Source organism: Podarcis raffonei, chromosome 8, assembly GCF_027172205.1.
Source record: "Podarcis raffonei isolate rPodRaf1 chromosome 8, rPodRaf1.pri, whole genome shotgun sequence".
Lineage (NCBI taxonomy): Eukaryota > Metazoa > Chordata > Lepidosauria > Squamata > Lacertidae > Podarcis > Podarcis raffonei.
Genome location: NC_070609.1, coordinates 65,685,739 through 65,709,392, shown reverse-complemented (window position 1 = coordinate 65,709,392; position 23,654 = coordinate 65,685,739). Strand labels below are relative to the sequence as shown.

The window sequence follows — 23,654 nt, the reverse complement described above, 5'->3', positions numbered from 1 at the left end:
TTGTTGGCAAAAAACAAACTTCATCTCGGCACACTTCCCTCATCCCCATAAAGCCGTAGCAAACCGTTCTGCAAAACTCATTTGGGAGTTGTCACAGAGTTCTAGAGGTCCCCCTGTTCTTTAACTGAGGAAACACTCGAAAATACAGCTTACCTAGGAAAGAAGCAATTGGGAGCAGGGCCTTCAAACCTGTAGGATTTTCCCTGTGGAGCCTTCTCACATCCCGGAAGATGTGGTCCAGGTGAACGGGTTTGCACCCTTCAGGTGGGAAAAGTTTACGTAAGCCGCCCGAAAGTGCGCAAGAACCAGCTTTCGAGCAAGGGCTCATTTCCTGAACACACACCACTCCCGCCCCCACAGAAAATGCACAAAATAGTCACAAGGAAGCTTTTTCTTCAGCAAGACTCTTGCTAGCAGAACTGCTGAGGAGCACCAGCCACCCAGGGCACAGATCCTGCTCACGGTGCTAGTACATTAAAACACACATACACATGGGATTATTATATATATTTAAGATTAAGCCTAGCATATTTAGCACCAATTTCAAACTGCACTCCTTGCAGTGCGAGATCCAGTCCTGGCAATAAGTAGGGGGTGGGGGTGGGTGTCTGCGGAAGACCTTTTCCAAATCTACTCCGAAAGCGTTTCGTGCTCTTGCTCCTTGCCCGCTTATATTGCACACCGTGTCCAATGCTGCAGAAATGCAAAGGGCCCGAGAAGGTAATATATTCTCTCTCTTATCAAAGAGCCTCATTTTAGGATCCTCTGGAAATGCCTGATCTCCTCAAAAGCCTAGTGGGGTCACTCAGAACCCACTTGTCATGCAGTACAAGGAGAAAAAAGCTGGTGGGGTGAAGCTGAGCTCCCGGAATATGCGGCGATGACAAATCACCAACTTGGATGGCTTTAAAATAGGATAAGACAAGTTCATGGAGGAGGAAGCAACCTCGATGCCCCTGAATACCAGTGGCAGGCTTAAAATGAACGTTGTACTAGCTAGCTCCCTAGACAAGGCATCTAGTTGGCTCCCATGAAGACACGAGTTTGGACTAGATGGGTCTGATCCAGGGCTCTTCGTTTATCCTTTCAAGCCTCTCGGAGGACATTTCCAGTCTCGCACCCGTCCAATCGCTGCTGCCCCATTTTTCACTGCAGCAAAACTGTACCCTCTCAGCAAAAGAGCGTCTTCCCACAAAGGAGTCCATGGGCAGGGCCTTGCCCTTCTGCAAAGCATCCGCTGCTCTACCTCTTGACACCCGGCAGACCTTGCCTGGCAAAGCCATCTTCCCAACCAGGGCAAAAAGGTCACACAAGTGAGTCAAGATGGCTAAAATGTTTTGGTCCCGGAGAAAAGGGACGGCAGCCTTCTGGGACCGCCGCATTTAGCTACGAGGATGCAGCAGTTGTGCGGACATTGACGTTCTTTGCAAAGGGTGGGGGGAAATGGCAGCCTTTTGCATCGTTGGCCTCAGATTTGTTATAGCAAATCCTGCCCCCCCCCCGAGCAACTGCAGGTATGGGTAGAGGTGGCAAAGAGGCCAGAGGGTTGTGGCAAGGGCTGGGCGGAGCAGCCGCTCTGTTGGGAGCGGATGTCTCACTGTTGCTTGCAGCCTTCCTTCTTGTCCCTGGGTTTCTGCCGGCCTACCTTCTCTGGCTGTCGTTTTGTAGGGGACACAAAGGCCGGTTCGCCGAGCTCATCTGGGTAGTCGAAGAAGCTGCCCGCAGGGACTGAGTGTCCTCCTGGGGCAGCACCGGCTAAAGTGGTTGAACGGAGGAGAGGAGAGAGAGAGATCTGTCTGTAATGGCATCACCAGCAGCAGCATCCCCACATCCCAAGCGAGCCAGCTGCTTTGGACTACAATGCCCATCAGCCTCAGCTAGCACGGCCAGTGCTCAGGGATGATGGGATTTGTAGTCTAGTAACACGTGGAGGGCACCAGACTGGAGGAGGCTGCTCACAAGTCCATCTCCTGCTGTGCTGATGAGGCAGTTGTGCTATAGCCAAGACAGCTGTAGGAGAAGAGGCTTCCTCCCTTTGCAGCACAGGGAGAAGGGATCTGCTGCGGCTGGAACCCATGACCCAGAGATTAAGGGTCCCCTGCTCTACCGGCTGAGATAGGACGAGAACCCTCCCCAAGGCAACCAGGTACACGGACATGGTGGTGCTGGGGTGCCAAGCACCCAGTGGAGCAGGCTGTGAGCACCTTCCTCTTACACAGGAAGCACTCGCATCTCATTGCAAAGCCTTTTGGCAATTATCACCACTGATAATCTTGGGAGCATTCATGGGAGCCAAAGAGAGTTTTTTTGGAGGGGGCAAGTGTCAACTCCGGGACGATAAACAGAATGATAGGAATCAGCAGCAACACTTGCCACTTCCACCATCCGGGTGCTGTTGGGGAGGGATGGGAACAGGGGAAGCTGCTGACTTAGACACTAACTCAGGCCACTGGTCCATGCAGCTCAGTGCCACCTACTCTGGTTGGCAGCAATGGCTCACCAGGGTTTCAGCGATGAGTTTTTCCCTGCTCTACTTGGGCCTTGGGGCTACCCTTCCCCATCAACTGCAGCTGGGACAGCTCAGTCAGTAGATCATGGGACTCTTCCATCTCAGGTTGTGGGTTCGAGCCTCACACTGGGCAAAAGATTCCTGTGTTGCAGGGGGTTGGACTAGATGGCCCTCAGGGTCCCTACCAACTCTCAGATTCTGACTGGCCTGCAAAGACAGAGCTATTCCGCCTGGCCTTTAATTTGAATTTAGCCTGATCTTTGATTTTCCTTCTCTTCCCTCCCGCTCCCCTTTTATGAAGATCACCCGCTCTGAGACCCCACAGCTAATTCTCCCTTGGCCTCCTCGCTGGCCCAAGTAGGACCAATTCAGCCACCTAGCCCTGGGGATTATCTAATTTATTTTTGATTTTTATTGTTATTCGTGTTTTTATACTGTATTTTATGCTGCTTTTATATTTAAGTGTTTTAAAGTGTTTTAAATTTGTTGTTAGCTGCCCTGAACCCAGTTTTTGAACCGGGAAGGGCAGGGTATAAATAAAAAAATTATTATTATTATAAATGGCACCAGCCTTTTGTTGCGGAGGGTAAATGGGGCTGAGAAAACCACACTATAACATCTAGACAGAGCTGTTCCACCAGGCCTTTGGCCAGGGCACAGCCTGACTCCCTCCTTTGGCAATCTTCACACTCTAGCCCAATGGTTGCCATCAATTTGATTTGAATTAATTTTATAATGAATGGTGATTTTTAGAATGATTTTAGAATGGTGTAATATTTTATTGTTGTTAGCCACCCTGAGCCCGGCTTCGGCTGGGGAGGGTGGGATATAAATAAAATTTATTATTATTACTATTATTATTATTATTAGCCATAGAATGGACAAGTATTAAATGTTACTCTTTAGCGTTTGCTCTTTATGGAGCACCTGAGCGTGGAATTAGATCCCACTGCCGGATCTGGACCAATCAGAATTGTGGCTGGTTTGTTTATGAAAAAGGATATCTTTAGCATCCTTCATTAACAGATCAGAGAGCGAACGTAACACAACTGAATGTGCATCCTGACTACACTACAACAAGTGCTTCAAAACGAACACAGAGGACAGAGAGAGGCCGCTGGGAAAGGCAGGAGGGGCTGCTACGCTGTCACCCACATAAAAGGTGGTTCCCAAGCAAATGTTCGAAGCCTTCACTTGGCGTTGAAACAACAAGCACGTCAACCCCTGCTGCCCCCTGGTGGCCACTCTTGTGCATAAAGGTAAAGGGATCCCTGACCATTAGGTCCAGTCATGACCGACTCTGGGGTTGCGGCGCTCATCTCGCTTTATTGGCCGAGGGAGCCGGTGTACAGCTTCCGGGTCATGTGGCCAGCATGACTAAGCTGCTTCTGGCAAACCAGAGCAGCACACGGAAACGCCATTTACCTTCCCGCCAGAGTGGTACCTATTTATTTACTTGCACTTGACATGCTTTCGAACTGCTAGGTTGGCAGGAGCTGGGACCGAGCAACGGGAGCTCACCCCGTCGTGGGGATTCGAACCGCCGACCTTCTGATCAGCAAGCCCTAGGCTCTGCGGTTTAACCCACAGCGCCACCCGCGTCCCATACTCTTGTACCTGAGGTCAAAGGGACACCCCCTCCTCAGTCAGCACCTGGGAAACAGCTTGCAATCCCAGAAGAACCAGCTGCATTACCCACCTCTGGAGCAAAGGGAAACCATTCCAGCAGGGGCCTCTGCCCTCTGGGCCCTGAAGGTTGGGTCCAGGTCCTCTGCGATATTCCGGCACAGCTGTGGCCTGAGGGACAACCTGCAAGGAAGGACAGGACACTCGCAAGTTCTTTCCCCCTCCAGTTGCCCTGGCAGCTCTTTGCGTTCCCTCCCAACCTGCCCCCCCATCTCTCGGGAAATCTGGTTTCTAATAAAGACAATAAATGGGTCCCGGAAGTGAATTTTTAAAAGAGAGAGAGAGAGCAGAACGTAATAACCATTTGTATAATTAAATTCATAAGGGATCTTTGCAAAGTTACCATCTGAGCAGCACTGACCTGATGTCCGGCTGGCCTCCATGGGTGGGCACCTCTGAGCTGTCCGAGGACCAGAGTCCGGTTGGCGATGCGGCTCCGCAGCTCTCTTGCGCCTCCTTCTGGTAAGAAAGCAACACGGCGCCACATAAGACAGACCCTGAACCGTTCTGCCTGCAAAGGGACTAGCTGCTCTCTTTCGGACCTGGGTGTGAACTCCGGAGGTCTTAGGAAGAGGAGAAGTCATGGGCTCAGGGGCAAATGGCAATTTTTGTTTTGGAAAATTCCAAAGGCCAGCTGAAACATCGCCAAACAGCAAACCCGCTTTCGAGTCCAGGTGGGGTGTTAAGCAAAGTGGAGCATAAGCAAGAAAAAATAAACTCGTCTGGAGCCATAGTCACTGTGCCTGCGCTGGTCAAAAGTCTGGTTTTGCCGTACAGTGGTACCTCGGGTTACATACGCTTCAGGTTACATACGCTTCAGGTTACAGACTCCGCTAACCCAGAAATAGTGCTTCGGGTTAAGAACTTTGCTTCAGGATGAGAACAGAAATCGTGCTCCGGCAGCGCGGCAGCAGCAGGAGTCCCCATTAGCTAAAGTGGTGCTTCAGGTTAAGAACAGTTTCAGGTTAAGAATGGACCTCCAGAATGAATTAAGTACTTAACCTGAGGTACCACTGTATTGTCATAGGGCACAGAACAAGGGTCCCCAAACTGAGGTCCGCAGGCCAGATCAGGCCCAAGGGACTCATTTATCCGGCCCGCAGCAATGCCCGCTGCTGCCACCCGCTCTTACCAGCACTGCGCTGCACGGCTGCCCACTTCCGGGTTGGAGAAGCACCAGAAATAGCTTGTGCGCATGCGTTATTTCTGGTGCACATCCGGGTCGGAGGAGGCCCGTGCACATGCACACAACCTATTTCCGGTGCTCCTCCGACCCGGAAGTGCGCTGGAAATAGCATGTGCGCACACGTATGGGCACACGCTCCCCCACCCTCTGGCCCGCCGCGTGATCAGCAGCCCGAGGTGCGGTAAGTTTGCTGACCCCTGGCATAGAACCTGTCATTAGGAGCACCTTCACTTCAAGATTTGCTATGCATGGGGAAGGTGCCACTGCCAGCTCCAAGCTGCTGGGTCCATGCAGAGGCGACTTTTGCTACACCCACACCCACACTCAGCTGGGTCACTTACCTCTTGGCTGGGGATGCTGCTGGCAGCTGCCTCCTCCATGGTGGCGCCCTTGCCCCTTGCCCCTGTCATGGCCTTGCTCCTTCTGGGGGATCTCCATTGAGCTTTTAGTTCCTGGTCCTGCATGTAGCGGGCAATCTCCTGCGAGGAGGATAGAGAAGGGAGAAAGACCTTTTTTAAAAAGGCAAGTCTATATTTCTCATTGAAGGTATTTCTGTCTCGGAGCCCAGTGACGTTGGCCTTGTGAGGCTTTCCAAATGGCGTCCCCCAACCACCCACCTATGTTCTACTCCCACAAGCCCTTTGGTTGCTTAGCTCCAGGATGTACCCTAACAAACTGGCCTTGGGCGGTTTCTGCTCCAGATGAGAGGATTCGAAGTCTTTCAGTGTCCACAGAGGAGAGTTGTTTTTTAAAATAAATTTTATTAGTATTTTCCACACAACAACAACAACAACAACATGAAAGATATCAGAAAATAACAATACACAACACACAAAAATCAACATTCGAAAACTAAAAAAGCAACAACAACAAACACAAAACAAAAAACCCAAATCCATATCTTACAAGTTAATATTGTAAACACTAAAACAACAACCACAAGACATTGACTTCCACCAATCCCACAGCACCTCCTTTATCTCTCATTGTGTCTTCCTGTTTTCCATAGAGGAGAGTTGAGGCATTCGTAACTCGACAGCCCACACTCCAGGCCCAAAAGCACCTACCACACTCCAGTCTTTCCTGGCTCAACCCTGAACCAAAAAGGCCCAGACAAATAGGGAGGTCTTGGGGCTCTTCTGAATGGGCGCACAGCCGTGAGTGGGCCGAAGGGAGCCCCCCACCCACAAAGCAGGCGTCTTCAGGCAAAAGGACCCACAAAAGGACTCAAGGAGGGAGGGAGGGAAGAGGTTGGTGGAGCAGGGCCTGAGCAGCTTACAAGGCACTGGGGGGAGGACAAACTGGCTCTTGGGACACTGCTTCACACTCAGAGGAGGGTGGGGCAGAGGGCAAGGAGCCCCCCAGCAGCAAACCCTCGCTCTGGTGCCCATGGTGAGAGCAGCTGGCTTGGCAGCACTGTGGCTTCATCTGCGAGCCAGCCAGTCACGGTCCAGCTTGAAGGAGGGAGGCTGGCTGTTTATGGAGGGAAGCGAGAGAGTTGCTTTCATCCTTGGATGCTGTTGGAGCTGGGCTGGGCCGTCACGCCAGAGCTGCTTTGATGCCACCCTCTCCACCAGTGGGCAAGCCCACAGCTGCGACCCCCCCACAAACCCCAAAGCCCCGCTGAGCCAAGCCGAGCGAAGAGACCAGCGATCAGCTCCTTACCTCATCCTGAGCCACCTGGGCTGCCCTGTAGTCATTGTGGCGTTCCCGGTTCTTCCTGGCTTTCTGCATGAGAGTGAAAAAGCTAATAAAACAAGGCGGTACAGAGAAGATGGAAGAGGAGGAGCTCTGTCTGCACCACAAATCCTCTTTCTTTCTTTCTTTCTTTCTTTCTTTCTTTCTTTCTTTCACAAGGCATTTCCAATACAGAGGATGAGCCCTGCTCTCCCAAGGAAGGAGCTACAAGTTCTATTCTCACCCGGGGAAGGCAAAATAACACCTGCTCCTTTTCTGAGGCGCCCTTGTAATTCTGATTCATGCCGGAATATACAGGAATATATAAACGCTGCCTCAGGCCATTTGCTGGGCAGCTGCTGCCAGCCAGGATTCAGTGGTGCGTGGCTCAGTACAAAGCATCTTCCCAGGCGGTGCGGTTGCCTTTTGGACAGCTTCCTTTATTATTATTATTATTATTATTATTATTATTATTATTATTATTATTAGAATTTATATACCGCCCTATACCAGGAGGTCTCAGGGCGGTTCACAGGATATAAAATAAAAATAAAAGCAATAACCCAATAATGCCCCCCCCCAAAAGAGCCACATTTTACAAGGGTATGGGATGTTGATCAGGTCATCCAAAGACCTGGTTAAAAAGGAACTTTTTTGCCTGGTGCCTAAAGGTGTATAATGAAGGCACCAGGCAAACTTCCCTGGGGAGAGCATTCCACAGATGGGGAGCCACTACAGAGAAGGCCTGTTTTTGTGTTGCCACCCTCCAGACCTCTTGAGGAGGTGGCACACGAAGGAGGGCCTCAGAAAATGATCTTAGGGTAAGTTAATATGGGAGGAGGCCGTCCTTGAGGTATTGAGGTCCTGACCTGTTTAAGGCTTTATAGGTAAAAACCAGCACTTTGAATTGGGCCCAGAAACTAATCAGTAGTCAGGGCAGTCAGACCAGGATCGGTGTAATATGCTCAGACCGTCTTGCTCCGGTCTATACACACACAAACAAACACTTTGGGCACTGGTGTTTCGGGGGCCCATGGGGCCCACCTTATCCTCTGCGCTCTTTAACAACATCCCTCTAGTGGTGCAGCAATAAAACCACTAGTGCGTTTGTAAAGCTAAGCAGGGTCCGGTATGGTTTCAACTTGGATGGGGGACCATATGTCGAGATTTCTGCATTGCAGATGGTTGAACTAGATGGCTCTCGAGGTCCCTTCCGACTCTGCAGTTCTATGAGTCTATTAGAAGTCAACTGGAGGGAGGTCAGCTGGGGATCTGGAATGCTGATGACACTCGGCTCTCCCTCCCTTGTCACCAGAGCCCACTGCAGGGGTGCTGGATGAGGGCCAAGTGACTGAAACTGAATCCTGACAAGAGGAAGCCGCTGTGAGCAGAAAGTTCTTAAGTGCAGGAAACTGGTACTTCTCCTGCTTTGGAGAGCACTGCCCTGGGAGATTCGGGATTTCAACCATTTCATGCCAGTCTGTATTTGGCTTCCAAGGACCTTCCCCTCCCCCAATGCTCCTGGGGCCAACACATCCCAGCTTGAGATTTACAACCTTCAAGGTACCGGGCAGTTGTCACACACACCCCCCCCAGATGTGAAACCTTAAAACCTTCACATGCTCTCTTTATTTGACAGGCCCAGTTTGTAACAGGCAAGAAAGTGCCCCTCCGCCTCCAGCTACTGCTGCCACCCAAACCTTAGTTCCTGGCCCAGAGGAGGAGGACAAAATGGACGCTCACCAGGCGAGCCACTTCCTCAGCTTGCAGCTCCCGGGCTAGTTCTTCATCTTGCTGGAGCTGCTGCTGGTTCTGCAGTTCAAGTTCAGCCATCACCCAGTTTAGGGGCCCAAGGGAGTCATCTGAAGACACACACACAGAGAGAGAGAGAGAGAGACAGGAAGACACACGTGAAAAATGGAGTCGTGGGGAAGGAAGACGAAGGAGCAGCTCTGCATGTGCTGCTGGTTAAGCAAGCTGAGAGCTCATTGCAGGAGGTTGCCCCTCTGCTGGCAGCTGAAGGCCAAGGGGAGAAACAGGACCACCCAGCTGAGGCTGGCCTGGTCCCCTTCTGAAAGGCTAATAATAATAATAATAATAATAATAATAATAATAATAATAATTTATTATTTATACCCTGCCCATCTGGCTGGGCTTCCCCAGCCACTCTGGGCGGCTTCCAACAAAATATTAAAATACAGTAATGCATCAAACATTAAAAGCTTCCCTAAACAGGGCTGCCTTCAGATGTATTCTAAAAGTCTGGTAGTTGTTTTTCTCTTTGACATCTGGTGGGAGGGTGTTCCACAGGGCGAGTGCCACTACCGAGAAGGCCCTCTGTCTGGTTCCCTGTAACTTGGCTTCTCGCAGTGAGGGAACCGCCAGAAGGCCCTCTGTGTCCGGGTGGAACGATGGGGGTGGAGACGCTCTTTCAGATATACTTCCAGCGCTTTCGTGCTTGGAAATCTCCCACGTGAAAACGGTGCCAAGATTTCCCAGTCGCAGGGTGGTGTAACGCCAAAGCCTCGGGTCCAGAGACATCCCTGAGAGCCGGGCGCTAACTCTGCACCAGCCTTTCCCAACCAGCTGCTTTCCGGATGCTGGTGGGACTACAGCTCCCATCAGCACCAGCGATGGCCAAGCAACGGAGGCACCAGTCTTTGGTCCCATGTATGTTGGGATGCCCTTACAAGACTTGTGCCACCTGCGCTCCAGTTGAGGACGCAAGTTGCAGTCAGATGAAATTTGGGAGGCCCTGCGTGTCTGGTTTGCGGCCCCCGGAGGGCCACAGAGAAGCCCCTCCTCTCTGGAGCAACCCTCACCCCTCCTCCAGCTCCAGATACCTTCTCCTCCTTCTTGCTGTGTCACACTTGAGCTCCTGAGCCACAGCTGCTGTTTCTTCTGCAGGCTCTCCTCCTCCAAGTCCTGAAGCTGCTTGGCTATTTCCTGTGTGGAGGAGAGGAAAAAACTCACTGAGAGGGGATGGAAATGGAATTCCAGAGCCAGGCTTCACCCTGCCACTACTTTGTGGTGCTTTTTGTCTCCCATTCAGCTGGCAGAGAAAGAAGACAATGGAAACCTGGGGTACTAATTGTGCCTCTGTGGCCTTATTTCCCACCCCACCCCGCTTGCAAAGGAGCTACTGGAAAGCAGCCTTAAAGTGCACTCCTCCCAATGGTTCTTGTGGAAGCAAGGCTTGTTGATGGCTCCCGGTATTGACAGAGAGCCTCCCTCAATGAGATGACAGGAGTTGCTGCGAACTCTGCACTGCAGCTGTCTCCTGCCCAAAGCTGGAATATTGTACCTGCTTTTATCTTCTGGAGAACATTTTTAAACCAGAGGGTGAAATGCTGTTCTGGACCTGAGCACCGTCCCTCCACTCAAGCCTTCATCTTTTTCAAAGTTCCTTAGGTTTTTTTCAAGCCAACATTCAGCCAGCCACAAAAAAATGTAATTTTATATGTAAGAATTCTGATTGGCTGAAACCATGGAGCAGAGATGGCATTTTTATTTTTTGTTCTGTCCGCCTGATAAGGAAATTGGTTTAGAAGAGAATATTCTATTGGGGAAGCTTTTGTTCCAGAGGAACTGTGGAAATGGGCAGAGGGCTTTCAATCCCTTGTGAGGGAGAAGGGGCTGAGGAAAGTCCAGATTTGGGACTGCTGTTCTTAGAAGGCAGGCAGAGCCTCTTCCAGGGATCTCTGTCACCTCAGGTGACCCCGCCAGCTTTGATCTCTTGCTTTTGATCCATTAGCCAGACAAGCAGCAGCTCCACCAAACTGCTCTTTCCAGGCTAATCCTATTTGGAACCGAACAGCCTGTTCTACATATTAAAACGTCGCCCTCAAAGCGGTTTGCAGCCAAGCTGCCCTTGGCCACTAATGGCAGGGAGCAGGCAGAGGTTTTTGCAAAGGTGAAACTCTCATTTAAGTGGGTTTCCGCAACGCTCCACAGTGAATGGCCGGCTTCCCACTGACCAGCGAGTGGAGGAACAAGGAGGTACAAGAACCCAGCCCAAGTCAGCCAACAAACGCACACTGGAAACATCCATAAGATAGCAGCCATTGGTTCATCTGCCTCCAGATAAATCTCTCTTTCCAGTCCTGCCCATTTACACTGTTCTACGGCGTTTCCGTGCGCTGCTCTGGTTCGCCAGAAGTGGCTTAGTCATGCTGGCCACATGACCCGGAAGCTGTACGTCAGCTCCCTTGGCCAGTAAAGCGAGATGAGCGCTGCAACCCCAGAGTTGTTCACGACTAGACCTAATGGTCAGGGGTCCCTTTACCTTTAACCCCCTGAAAACATTCTGATTTGTTTGCAATGAGGATATGCAACTTGATGTCAGTCCATCATTACTCCCCCCACTTAACTTGGGCGGGGGGTGAGCGGACCCAGAGTCAAATTGCTGCAGGGTGTACTAGACCCAACTAAAAATAATCTGCTTTTTGGAAGGACCTACTAGGCAGCCCACCCTGTCCTGTTCCTGCCGAGAGGGGGCCAAAGGAAGTGAGGGAGCCTGCCACCTGGCTCCAGGTGTTCCTGTTACCTGGTCCTTCTCCTTCCTCTGGCAACTCTCCTCCGCCTCCCTCCGAATGTCCTCCTGGATGGCACGAGCGATTTCGGAGTCCCGATCTTCCCTGCGTGTGATGCGGGCAGAGGGAAGGAAGAGGCAATTAGTGAAGCAGGAAGCCTCTGTCCCCGTTGTGTCTGGGCCTTGCTAATCACCAGATGCACGAAAGAGGGACGGAGCAGGAACTTCAGAGGGCCTCCTATCTGACCTCAAGTGTACAGGAACCTTACAAAGGCACCTGGGGAGTTACAGAGAGAAGTCATCCATTGCCTCTAGCATACACATCTGCACCAGGTGCACACTTTAGATATCAACATGTTCCGTATGCTCTGTCCGGTTGCACTGCAGGTGCAAAGCTCGCCACAAGCAAGGTCAGACACAAGCTCTGTGGGCTTGTAAGGCTTGCCTCCCCGCAAAAGAGGCAAGCAATAGAGCCCCAAATTCTTCTGCAGCTCAGATTATGACTGGAGTTGCAGAGGGGGGGAAACAAACCTCAGTTTATGTCCCTCTCAGCCTCAAAGGACAGCTTGATCTAATCTGGGCAGGGACAGTCCAACATCTGCCGTCTATGCTCTGGTAACCTCTAGGTTAGATTTCTGCAACACATCATATGCGGGGCTGCCTCTGAAAATGGTTTGGGCACCTCAGCCGGTGCACAATTCAGCAGCCAGTTTGCTCACTCTGGAGCAAAACAGTCTGAGCATATAATGCCAACCCTGGCTCAACTGCACTGGTTGCCAATCCAATTCCAGGCACAATTCAACATGCTGGTTTTGACCTATAAAGCCTTAAACAGCTCAGGACTGCAATTCCTCAAGGACCACCTCTCCCACCTCTGGGACTCAGACCCAGAGATCATAATCTGAGACGCTTCTTCTTGTGCCCCTCTCTGAGTGGTCTGGAGGTGCCAACACCGTTAACAATGTGAGCAGGCCTTTTCCGTGGTGGCTCCCCGCTTGTGGAATGTCTCCCCAGGGAGGCTTGCCTGGCACCTTCATTACATACCGTTAGGTGCCAGGCAAAAACATTTCTTTTCTCCCAGGCCTCTGGCTAATTAAACAACCTATGGCCTTTTAAACTTGGCATTGCTTTTATTTGTCACCATGCTGTGTATTTTTGTGTTTTTATATTGTAAACCACCCTGTGACCCTGGGGTGTAGGGCTGTATAGAAATTTAAGAAGCGAATAAAATGAATAAAAAGAGGCTTGGAAAAGAGTCCTTTCAGAATTAGTCTGCCCCACTTTCCCCACATCCAATCCATGCTCATCCACAAATGTGGGTCTCCAGCTGTTTTTGGACTACAACTCCCATCATCCTTAGCTAGCAGGACCAGTGGGAACTGTAGTTTGAAAACAGCTGCAGACCCAAGCTCGGGAAACACTGGAAGATGCAGCCGCAGCAGAACCAAGACTAGGCCTTGTCCATCCCACTAGGATGCCTTCCCATAAGCATCACGATAACTCTGCCTCCCGCCCAAAGCAAGAGACACCGCTGCCCTGCAATGAAGTTGGGACTCCAAAGCAAACCTACAGTTCCTTCTGCTGCTCAGAGAGCTGGTGCTTCCTCCTGGCTTCCTCCTCCAGGTCCTGAAGTTTCTTGGCAATTCGGATGTCCTTCTGGACCAGCTGGTTCTTCTGAATGTTGGAAGTGTAATGCTGTTCAACTGCAAAGAGATGGAAACTTCACGGTGTGGGTTGGAATGGAAAGGCCTCTTTTGTCCTCCTCTCTCCTCCCTTCCCCACCTTCAAGGGCATCTCCAGGTAGGGCTGGGAAGAAAGACTCCCTTGTCCGGAACACTGGAGAGCTGCCGCCGGTCTGTGTAGGCCGGATTTTGAGAGAGTGCTGGGGGCGCCAGTCGCAAAATGGCTGCCATGGAGGAGGCATGGCCCAACGCAAAGGAGCTGCTGCAGGGCATGTGTGATCCTGCTTCAAGCGACACACTTTCGGGGGGCAACGCTCCTTGGGCCGCCTCTCCAGGCACTGGGCAGACGGGGGAAAGGAAGACTGGCAAGATGGAGCAATAGGACTCTGAGGTAGCAGCCCAAACAGGTGGCGCGATGCCAAGCTGCTCATCTGACTGGATCTCTTCCAGATCCTGTCTGCTGGGCAGTACAGTGTTACCTCGGGTTACATACGCTTCAGGTTACGTATGCTTCAGGTTACAGAGTCCGCTAACCCAGAAATAGTGCTTCAGGTTAAGAACTTTGCTTCAGGATGAGAACAGAAATCGTGCTCCGGCGGCGCGGCGGCAGCAGGAGGCCCCATTAGCTAAAGTGGTGCTTCAGTTAAGAACAGTTTCAGGTTAAGTACAGACCTCTGGTACGAATTAAGTACTTAACCCGAGGTACCACTGTAGCTGTTGACACTTTCTTGCCCTCTCAAGGGTGCTTGGTGAGGCGAGACGGAGAAGGAAGGCTCTTTCCTCTTCGGCCTGCCACCCTAACTCACCACCCCTGGGTGCCATAGACAAGAGCTGCTTGGCTGGCAAGCCAGCTGCTCCCACCACCTCTGGCAGCCCTGATCTTAGCTGCCATCCATCAGCCCCGCTGACAGGGTGTGGGTGGCGAAGGGGGCGGCACCGGGGGAGGTGGGAGAAGTGTCCTCTGCCTGGACCGTGTGCGTCACTGCAGCGGGGAATGACGTCGTGGAATGATTCATGGGCACCCGCTGTGGCAGCCAAGACAGGCTGGGGTGGGCAAGGCAGCCCATCTGGGTTGCAGGAGGAACCGTCCCCTTCCAAAGGGCCGCCAAAAGGAGTCAACCTTGAGAGCGTCCCTGGAGAGAGCGGTGCCTGTCAAGCCTGTTCCTCGTTAAAATCTGCAAGGTTGATTCACTGAAGCACTAGGCTCCATTTAATTAACTAAAAAAAAAAAAAAGGCTGTAAAAACTCTGGCTCCAACAGGCACCCCGTACTAGGAAAACTAAATGTGTTTCCAAAGGATGCCTTGAGCATGAAGGACAGACCTATTTCCAGGGATCGTCTGAAGGCCTCTAAGTGGGTGGGGTGTATGAGGGTTTTTTTTTGGGGGGGGGTATGTTAATACTCCAATGCTAAAGGCAGAGGGCCTTCTTAGTAGTGGCAGCCTCCCTGTGGAACACCCTCCCTTCAGGCGTCAAGGAGATAAAGAACTACAAAACTTTTAGAAGGCACCTGAAGGCAGCCCTGTATCAGGGAGGTTTCAATGCTTGATATTTTACTATGTTTTTATATACAGTGGTACCTCTGGTTACGTACTTAATTCGTTCCGGAGGTTCGTTCTTAACCTGAAACTGTTCTTAACCTGAAGCACCACTTTAGCTAATGGGGCCTCCCGCTGCTGCTGCGCTGCCGCCACACGATTTCTGTTCTCATCCTGAAGCAAAGTTCTTAACCTGAGGTACTATTTCTGGGTTAGCGGAGTCTGTAACCTGAAGCGTATGTAACCTGAAGCATATGTAACCTGAAGCCTATGTAACCCAAAGCGTATGTAACCCAAGGTACCACTGTATCCCGTAAGCTGCCCAGAGTGCCTGGAGAAACCCAGCCAGGTGGGAAGGGTACAAATAATAAAGTTGTTGGGCCAGGGGCCCAGCCAGACCAGGTAGATAAAGACCCCAAGAAATTCCAAAACACTGGCCAGGGAAGGCAAGGCTGGGCTTGCTCTGAGCCTTTGCCCCAAGAAAGAGGAGCAGGAAGAGTCCCATCAGCTCTTACTCTCTTGCTCTTGAAGGCTGTAAGCCAAAGCGCCATCTTCCAGGACAGCAAAATCTCGGCAAACTGCAGGGGGAAAGAGAACACACAATTAAACAACAGCAGAGCCCAGTTCTGCCAATATTTTCGTTTATCTGCAAGTTTCCTTACCCATCCATCACACCAACCATTGCAGCTATGTAAACAGGGAAGGCCTTTTCAATTATAAAATAGGGGGGAAAGCCATTCAAAATGGAAACAGAGCAATGCAAATCCAGCAAAATAGGCCAGATTAAGGTGGTGCATCTCAGCAAATCTCAGCACCCAAGAAGGCCAGTAGGGATGTAGAGGGATTTTCAAATGTTTGGGGCCTAAATTGTTTATAGAGCTCTAAACACAAATGTGAGCAGAACTTTTAATTGGGCCTGAAGACAAACCAGCCACCAGGGCATCTGTTTTAAGATAGTTGCGACTGGATAGCCAGCCAGCCAGTCCTCTGGCTGCTGTGTTTTGGACCGAGGAAGCTCACAGCCATCTGAAACAGCATTTGGAGGAGGAATGTTTTGTGTAAAGGTAAAGGTAAAGGGACCCCTGACCATTAGGTCCAGTCGTGGCCGACTCTGGGGTTGCGGCGCTCATCTCACTTTATTGGCCAAGGTAGCCGGCGTACAGCTTCTGGGTCATGTGGCCAGCATGACTAAGCCTCTTCTGGCGAACCAGAGCAGCACACAGAAACGCCGTTTACCTTCCCACCAGAGCGGTACCTATTTATCTACTTGCACTTTGAAGTGCTTTCGAACTGCTAGGTTGGCAGGAGCAGGGACCGAGCAACGGGAGCTCACCCCGTTGCAGGGATTCGAACCGCCGACCTTCTGATCAGCAAGTCCTAGGCTCTGTGGTTTAACCTGCAGCGCCACCCGCGTCCCTCATGTTTTGTGTAGTTGCTGCCAAATACTTATAACCCCGCAGAGCATCAATGCTGCCTCCAGGACTTCCATTCTGCCTTCCTAACTGGAGGAGGAAGAGGTGGCAGTGGCAGCAGCACTGAGATGACTGTGAGCTGCGCTCCCTTGGCAAAAAGGCAGCCAGCCTGCCCAAGGCAACAGGCGCCTCTTTGCAGGAGCCCTGCCAGAATCTGGGTGTGTCCAAAGTAGCACACCCAGTCCCTGCCCACCCAGCCATTCCACAGCTACTTGGCCGACAAGTCAGCACAGCTTAACAAGGTGTTGAAAGATCTCTGTCTACACGCACCGTTTACGCAACACAAAGAGAAAAAGGGTGGAGAGTGAACATGGAGGGCCGCACCTCTCAGCCTAAACCGGGTGCCGTGGCAAATGCCAGCTGGGGAGAGTCTTTATGATGCGACATCCCCCCCCCAAAATAAGCTATTTAGGCCTCAACCACACTTCAACCAAAGGGCGGCAAATAAAGTTTGCCCATTGCAAGGGAAAACCTTTTCCAAGGTGGCGACAAAGGACCGTGTTGGGCACGCCGGGCCTTCTTGCGCCTGGCAAAGCTCTCGTTTGCTCAAGAGTGCCAGCCAGCCTTGTCACAGAGCCCGGCTGCTTGCCGGTGGGGGCGAGAGAGTCACATTTGTGCTGCGCAAAAACACAGCTTCTGCTTCCAAAAGATGAGAAGTCAGACACACCCAGTCTAGGGAGGCCAGCCCCCACTCAGCATCTTTTTTCTGCGGAGCACCGGGGAGGGGAGACCCAGACAGAAAAAACAAAAATGAAACAACAAAACCAGTCTTCAAGTTTATTGTCCTTACATCATGATGAATAGGGCCCTTCTCCCCCAACTCCAGGAATCGCCACTTGAAGCCAGCAGCCACCACCAGCCCTTGTGGCAAGGGAACCTCCAAGTGAGTAAGGAAGTCAAGGGCTCAAGTGGTACCATTTTGGGGGAGGGGGCTGCCCAAAATCTGTACAGTGGTACCTCTGGTTACGGACGCTTCAGGTTACAGACTTCGCTAACCCAGAAATAGTACCTCGGGTTAAGAACTTTGCTTCAGGATGAGAACAGAAATTGTGCAGCTGCGGCATGGGCTGCAGTGGGAGGCCCCATTAGCTAAAGTGGTACCTCAGGTTAAGAACAGTTTCAGGTTAAGAACGGACCTCCAAAACGAATTAAGTTCTTAACCCGAGGTACCACTGTATTCCTTTTTCCATACCATTGAAAGCAACGGATTAGAATTGGAAGTCAGCAACTAGAACAAACATCAATTAGAATTCAACAACAGGCTGGAATTGGAGTTGTGAGAGGAAATACTCCTTCAAAGGCAACCTGTGGAACTCATTGCCACTGGATGTTATTCTGGTTCCATTAATGTGGACTTGCCTCTTCTGCAGAACGTCTGAGAAGTAAAAAAAAAAACCACCACAGAAAACAGAACTGTGGGTTAAAGGTGGTGGTGGGGCACTTTGATGTGGATATTGTAAAATAATAATAATATCTGCCTGTGTGAGCAGCACTGAGGCCACAACCAGCTGCCCTGTGGAAGCGACCCAGGGGTGCCCAGAAGTTGCTGCTCTTTTAGCAGAGAGGCCTCTCTTCCCAGAGGCAGCTGAATGGTCAAGCGGCCGCAGGTGAGTGGAAACCCCGCCGCTCTGAGCTTCGCTTCCCCGAGTGGCTCTCCACTCAGCCTCACGACCTCATTTCCAGCTGGCATCGCTTTCCTCCTCCTTCCCAAATTACATTCATTTAATCCTTTCCCCATCCCTCTCCGTATCGCATTACAAGGTGAATAAGGGACATGTCACGCATTATAATTACTGGCCCGGAATCAAATCTCGGTGGCGGAAAAAATGCGCCCCTCCCCAACACTGCAGTGCTGGGTGGGGGGAGAGAGCAAGCTTCTCTCAGAGGCCTTAGCTACGCCCATCTTGGCAGGTGCTTTCTGAGGCCTTCACAATCGTCATCCTCACACAATTCTAGAGGAGATCTTGGCAGGGCAAGGTGTAGCAGCTGCCCCTGGTCCAATACACCTGAAGGGCACCAGGCTGGGGAAGACTACCCTGGTTAACTGGGCCACAGGGAGGGGATTTTATATATATATATTTTTTTAAGGGACTGGCATTAGATTTTGACACCCTCCCACAGCTTGAGCCACCTTTCCAAATACCACCTGGGGCCATCATTCTGCAGCCACTGGATCTGTGTACAGTGGTACCTCTGGTTAAGAACTTAATTCGTTCTGGAGGTCCGTTCTTAACCTGAAACTGTTCTTAACCTGAGGTACCACTTTAGCTAATGGGGCCTCCCGCTGCCGCCGCCACACAATTTCTGTTCTCATCCTGAAGCAAAGTTCTTAACCCGAGGTACTATTTCTGGGTTAGCGGAGTCTGTAACCTGAGCGCCTGTAACCCGAGGTACCACTGTACTGAACTCTGGCTGGCTCTCCATATTGTGGAAGTCCTCCTCTCCCAAGTGTCTAGACACTAGTGACTGCAGGAGAGAAGTTGCAGTGAAGTTTGAAGCAAATCTCCCAGTACACTGAGCAAGCAGCCGCATGCCAGGGGCAGGATTTCGCTCTCTCCTCCCTGTCTAATTAGAGGCAGGAGGAACGAAAGCAAGCAAAAGAAAGGAGGTGTCTGTCGTGACCCTCTCCCTTCTGGACCTCTCCTTTTTTTTAAGGGGGCTCTGCCTCAAGGTATCATACAGTTGCCAGCCATCAGTTGGAGACCATGGCAGACCCCGGAGGGCAAGTGGGTTTCCTGGGCCTTTGCTCCCACAGCAGAAGCAAGGAGATGGAAATTGGCACACATCTCTAAGCGGGTGAGCTTGTGGCTGTTTGGTACGCCACGTACCTCAGCACCTGGCGGCATTTGGGGGCTTGCACAACACCTGCTCTCTGTTTTGATGATGATTTTGTACATTTCTCTTTTTTTGTAGAAGAGCAGCATGTATATTATCCTTAAGAATGGAGCTTTCAAGTTCAGAGGCAGACTGCTGCCTGGGCTCTGCAAGTGGGCTTCCCAGAAGTCCCTGCCTTGCCATGATGGCACCTGGGCAAAGCTGTGGTTTTGCTCTTATAAATGCAACCGCAATACTCAAGGCCCACCTCTTCCCATATGAACCTACCCGGACCCTGAGATCATCTTCTGAGGCCCTCCTTAGTGTGCCGCCTCCTCGAGAGGTCCAGAGGGTAGCAACATGAGAACGGGCCTTCTCTGCAGTGGCTCCCCATCTGTGGAATGCTCTCCCCAGGGGAGTCCGCCTGGCGCCTTCATTATACACCTTTAGGCACCAAGCAAAAATGCTCCTTTTTAACCAGGCCTTTGATTGACCTGATCAACATCCCATACCCTTTTAAAATGTGGCTCTTTTTTGGGGGGGTATTATTGGGTTATTGCTTTTATTTTTATTTTATATACTGTGATCCTTTTATGTGAACCACCCTGAGACCTCCGGGTATAGGGCGGTATATAAATTCTACTACTACTACTACTACTACTACTACTAATAATAATATAACAATAACCTACACCTTTCAAGGTTAGAAATTTCACGTATTTCAAGCTGCAGATCAGTAAAGTGGGATTATCACCCTCAGAGAAGCTTCACTTCGTGTTTCCTAATACACACATACACCCACCCACCAAGGTGAACTCCTAGCTTCTTGCATGGCTTACCTTCCTGCACCGGAGGCAGGCGGGAGGTGTCAATCTGAACTTCCGTCATCTTCAGAGACCGGGCTGTGTTCTCATGGACTCCTGAAAAGGCAACCTGCAAGAAGAGAGGCTACGAGTTACTGGGATTGCCTAGTGATGGTAACCTAAGTGGGTTTCAGAGATGCTGGAGGAAAAAGTCTTCCCATTGCATAAGCCCGGGTTATCTCTGTGGCTCTCTCAGGGAGGTTCGTCTGGCAAAGTGTGTCGGTGCTGACAGGTGAGCACGCTCCTCCAAAAAACTCTCTCCCAGGGCCAACGCAAGAGGAAATGCTTCTGTGTAGAGTTCCCCAAGCCCAGAAACAAGAGATACCCCACAGGGCAGGGTCCCCAAAGAACTCTTGTGCAAGGCTTTCACTGGTTCTTCTAGCTAGGGGTGATGGGGGTTTGTAGTCCAAAGACAGCTGGAGGCCCAAGTTTGGAAAACCCTGTTTTAGGGAAGGGGTGTGTGTGTGTGTGTGAGAGAGAGAGAGAGAGAGAGAGAGAGAGAGAGAGAGAGAGACGTTCTCATAATCTCTAGCTGCCTTCTAGTTGTCGTTCTAGACTGCAATCCTCACTCTAAGCTGCAGGAGTTACAGTCCCAAACATCTGGAGGGCATTGAGAGAAAAGTAGGCATGCGAACTCATGATCAACACTGGGTAAACATTCCACTTGATGACATCTAAACCCAGCCCTTCCTCCCAAAGGAGCCCAGTGCTGTCTCCCTGTACCTCCTGCTGCCAACATGGTGACTGGCAAGATGGGTGACCCAGCAGAGGATGGCACAAAGGCATGGGGTGGCTTCCAGTTGCTGCCAGCCTCCAACGGACAGCTTGCCTTCCTCTCCCCCAACATTGCCCCACATGTCTATTCCCCTTTCTAAACCTGCCGCCATCTTCTTGCCGAAGCAAATTCCACAAGTTAAAATTGCACACTCTGTGAACAACGGCTCTCTTTTATCTCGCTCGGATCTGCTGGCTGGCAAGTTTCACTGGGTGACCTGAACTTCTAGTATTATGGTGGGTGGGTGGGGAAGATGTCTCAACAGGAATAATGGTAGCTTTACCCTTACTCCTTTGGGGAGTTGCCTCCATAGTCACAACATATTTTTGATTGCTCCACCTTTTCCAACTCTATTTTTTGAAATGGGGGTGGGGAAAGAGAAGGGGAAAGAGATCCAAATGCAGCTGCTGCACCAAAGATTTGCCTAAGAGCATTACAATACTGACAGTTTTATTTTCAGTCCCTTTCTTAATAATCCCCAGCATGGAATTAGCCTTTTCCGCAGCTGTCGCACAGTGTTTGCACTAAGCTATTCGCCACGACTGCACAGCACCCTCCGGGGAGAGTCACAACAAGCTCCGATTCCCTCAGTAAGCAGGCAGACAGACTCCACTTTTTACTTTCCTCCTTTGCAAGAAATACTTATTTACTCCACCCTCTGCTTACTGTTCTTTAATTAGTTACTAACTCCTTAAAAGGGGACGCGGGTGGCGCTGTGGGTAAAACCTCAGCGCCTAGGACTTGCCGATCGCATGGTCGGCGGTTCGAATCCCCACGTGCTCCCGTCGTTTGGTCCCAGCGCCTGCCAACCTAGCAGTTCGAAAGCACCCCCGGGTGCAAGTAGATAAATAGGGACCGCTTACCAGCAGGAAGGTAAACGGCGTTCCGTGTGCTGCGCTGGCTCACCAGATGCAGCTTGTCACGCTGGCCACGTGACCCGGAAGTGTCTGCGGACAGCGCTGGCTCCCGGCCTATAGAGTGAGATTAGCGCACAACCCTAGAGTCTGGCAAGACTGGCCCGTACGGGCAGGGGTACCTTTACCTTTACCTTAACTCCTTAAAAAAGGCCTATTGTCTTATCCTATGACTGTTAAATGCATTTGATTTAATTTGCTTTCGGTGAAGTGTTTCTTTGTCAAAAGGTTTTTGAGAGTGCTTATTATTACATTTCTACCCCGTGTTTCCTCCAAGGAATGGTGAATGGCCAAGCTTACCCAGTGAGCTTCATGGCTGAGAGGGAATTTGAACTCTAGTCTCCAAGTTCATAGCTCAACACTCTAACCACTAGGCTACGCTGGATGTCAGACGACATATACAACATCTTCTGGATTTCCCTTACCCACGTGCTCCCTGACTCTTCTTCACAAACGCTTAAAAGGTTGCTGAGGCAGAACTTCCCTTTACAGAAGCCTTGCTGATTCATTCTCAGCTAGACTTGTTCTTCTATGTGCATGATCAATTTTGTCTTTAATTATGCTTTCCACCAATTTACCTGAAACGGACACTACAATGCAATTTCCTGGATCCTCCCCCTACCCCTGGATACACTTAAAAAAATAAATAAATATACATGTTAAGCTGCCTGCCTTCCAGTTCTCTGCTAAGGGGGAAGATTTTAGCAAGAGGTGGGATATTTTGAGCAAATTCATATCCAAATCCTGCAAAAAAAATACATAGATGTAAGTCCCACTAAACTGCAAGAAGATCAAACCTATCCATTCTTAAGGAAATCAGCTCACTGAGTGCTCACTGGAAGGACAGATCGTGAAGCTGAGGCTCCAATACTTTGGCCACCTCATGAGAAGAGAAGACTCCCTGGAAAAGACCCTGATGTTGGGAAAGATGGAGGGCACAAGGAGAAGGGGACAGAGGATGAGGTGTTCTCGAAGCTACCAGCATGAGTTTGACCAAACTGCGGGAGGCAGTGGAAGACAGGAGTGCCTGGCGTGCTCTGGTCCATGGGGTCACAAAGAGTCGGACACGACTAAATGACTAAACAACAGCAAGAAGTCCCACTAAACTCACTAGGGCTTACTTCAACATACACATGAAGAGGATTGTGTTAAGAACCCTACTTAGATGAACACCATCAAGACTCCAAGATTTGCCAATTTGTCATTTGTCCCTAGAATAGCCCTAGACCATTTCTAGCCATGTGTTGCTTTTCAGCATAGCTGAACAGAGATTCTACTCTTGTTCCCCTTAATGGAAGAAGAGGAGCTGAACTTATGACCTAACACAGAAAAGTGAGGATGATATTTACTGTCAACAGACAACCCCAAAACCACTCCACACAAAATCAGAAGGTGGTTCAAAGCTTTATATAAAACTGACCTGACTCGAGGTAGGCACATGGAAGGTGCAGTCACAAAAGACCCCTGACCTCTCTCTACCAACCTCCCCTTCATCGAGGCTTGTTCTGGTCGTGCAAAGTCTCTGCTCATTCCTAAATTTAAACAAACTCCCCAGTGGAGAGCTTGAAGACTGTGGATTCCTTCTGGAAATAGCAGCCAGAGAGGAATGCAACTTTTCCCAAGTAAGGGCATATGAATGTGCCCGGTTGATGTGTGTGGGGGGGGGGGTCTACTCTCCCTATGTGCCTCATATTTTTTTTCTGTAAGACTGCAAATGTGAAGCGCTTCCTCTCAGGGAGGCAAAGGGTGGGTAGAGCTTCTCCTGCTCAATTTCTCTGTATCGTGGCTCCATCCAGACTTCCCTTTATTCTGCACTCGCTGCATTTTGAGTGCTAGGTTTCCCCTCTGTGTTCACAAAGCTCATCTCTGCCCAAGGTCGGAAGAGTGAAGGCACCCCCATCCTGTCAATGTCCCCCAGTGCGCACACAAAACAGGTAACAAATCTGACAATAATGAAGCTGTGCAGATGTGAAACACATGGTGTGTGTGTGTGGTAACATGAACACAT

General features: G+C 50.6%; 1 protein-coding gene across 1 annotated transcript; it reads right to left on the bottom strand.

The window, feature by feature from the left end:
* Positions 1-492: 492 nt before the first annotated feature.
* Positions 493-23,118, bottom strand: LOC128419593 (coiled-coil domain-containing protein 50-like). Its single transcript, XM_053400484.1, has 12 exons — positions 23,067-23,118; positions 19,934-20,027; positions 15,324-15,386; positions 13,160-13,292; positions 11,605-11,695; positions 9,881-10,004; positions 8,802-8,920; positions 7,047-7,109; positions 5,723-5,860; positions 4,557-4,654; positions 4,209-4,318; positions 493-1,755 (listed from the first exon to the last, which is right to left on the bottom strand). Exons 2-12 carry the CDS (start codon positions 19,980-19,982, stop codon positions 1,595-1,597), a joined length of 1,149 nt encoding a protein of 382 aa, XP_053256459.1. The 5' UTR covers positions 19,983-20,027; positions 23,067-23,118; the 3' UTR covers positions 493-1,594.
* Positions 23,119-23,654: the final 536 nt, after the last annotated feature.

What these genes read in the sequence shown, in the direction of transcription:
- LOC128419593 (XM_053400484.1), bottom strand. Translation starts at nt 19,982, where the DNA reads ATGACGGAAGTTCAGATTGACACCTCCCGCCTGCCTCCGGTGCAGGAA. An exon ending in TATCTGGAGCTGGAGGAGGG is followed by an intron (nt 8,921 to 9,880) that starts GTGAGGGTTGCT and finishes GTGTGTCTTCAG; the next exon opens with ATGACTCCCTTGGGCCCCTA. An exon ending in GGTTTCCCTTTGCTCCAGAG is followed by an intron (nt 1,756 to 4,208) that starts GTGGGTAATGCA and finishes CAACCACTTTAG; the next exon opens with CCGGTGCTGCCCCAGGAGGA.